This window comes from Ostrinia furnacalis, unplaced genomic scaffold (assembly GCF_004193835.3).
Source record: "Ostrinia furnacalis isolate ACB-3 unplaced genomic scaffold, ASM419383v2 OfSCF4309, whole genome shotgun sequence".
Lineage (NCBI taxonomy): Eukaryota > Metazoa > Arthropoda > Insecta > Lepidoptera > Crambidae > Ostrinia > Ostrinia furnacalis.
Window position 1 is genome coordinate 1 of NW_021134548.1, and position 1,164 is coordinate 1,164.

At 34.2% G+C, this 1,164-nt stretch overlaps 1 protein-coding gene across 1 annotated transcript; it reads right to left on the minus strand.

The window, feature by feature from the left end:
* Nucleotides 1-265: 265 nt before the first annotated feature.
* LOC114359314 (uncharacterized) lies at nucleotides 266-950 on the minus strand. Its single transcript, XM_028313643.1, has 2 exons — nucleotides 699-950; nucleotides 266-468 (listed from the first exon to the last, which is right to left on the minus strand). Exons 1-2 carry the CDS (start codon nucleotides 891-893, stop codon nucleotides 313-315), a joined length of 351 nt encoding a protein of 116 aa, XP_028169444.1. The 5' UTR covers nucleotides 894-950; the 3' UTR covers nucleotides 266-312.
* Between the last annotated feature and the right edge of the window lie 214 nt (nucleotides 951-1,164).

Here is a 1,164-nt window from a genome sequence, read left to right on the forward strand (position 1 = left end):
CGTGAAGCACTTTCAGGATGAGTAACCAGTTTTTCGATATCTTGTGTAGTTTAGAAATAATCGAGTGAGATCACTTATCGTTTCCACCCTGTATAACCTGTATGGATGAGAGTAGTGGCAGATTGAAAGCAATGGAAGGAGTTGAAGGCTGGGAAGGCTGATTCGGAAAAAACCTTTTTTATTATTATAATAAACCGGCATAATTATTTTTTTGTATTATAAAACTGGCAGGGCCCTTACCTCTCTGGGTTGAATCCAATTTCGAACAATGTTTAATATATCTTGATTATTCTCTGTATCCAAACAATGACTTCAAGTTCGCAATAATGAACAACCACATCCAACACAAACTTGTTGGTGACCTACCGGGGCACCAGTTGGCATATCTGGAGAGTCTTGTGAAGTAGGTGTGGTTTCTCTTTGCAATAATGAGTGACAAGCCCCACAGATGTAGTCATTTGCAGTAACCTGTTTAAAAATAATAATAATTAGAAATAAGTTTAAAAAAATTATCAGTTTTTTAATGTCCCGCACTTAAATTATTTTATTTTAGTATTAATTTACAGAAACCAATAACTTTACAAGAATTAGACTGATTGTATAGCCAATAACATTTTATTAAATAAGGACTTTAGCGTGCATTACCTCTAATGGAGTTAGTCGTTCCACNGTTAAATAAGGACTTTAGCGTGCATTACCTCTAATGGAGTTAGTCGTTCCACAAATATGTTCCTGATGTTAATATGATGTTGAGTGTTAGTTCTCAGGGACATGAGCTGATGTGAACGTGTTCTAGGCTCTAGTGTTCTACTGCAAAGCACACATTTTCTGCTAAGATTTGAAGTAGATGCATTTGTGTTGTATCTTGGGCTTGGGTCCAACATGTTGTGCATATAAGATCATGAGCTGTAACCTGTAAAAATAAATAGATTCATTGCATGCCATGCCACACATACATCTTTGCGTTGAATAAATTGAGCCGCAAAACCATAAAAAAAATTATAATTCAATATTATGTGCTGTTAGTAGAATTTTGGGTCAGAGGGTAGGGTTAAACAGCTTTAGTAAATAAGCATTGTTGTTATAATAATTAATTATGATGTGTTACAAACTTAGTTACAAAAAATAATAATCTAGTAGTCTTAGTTCCAAAAAACAAAACAA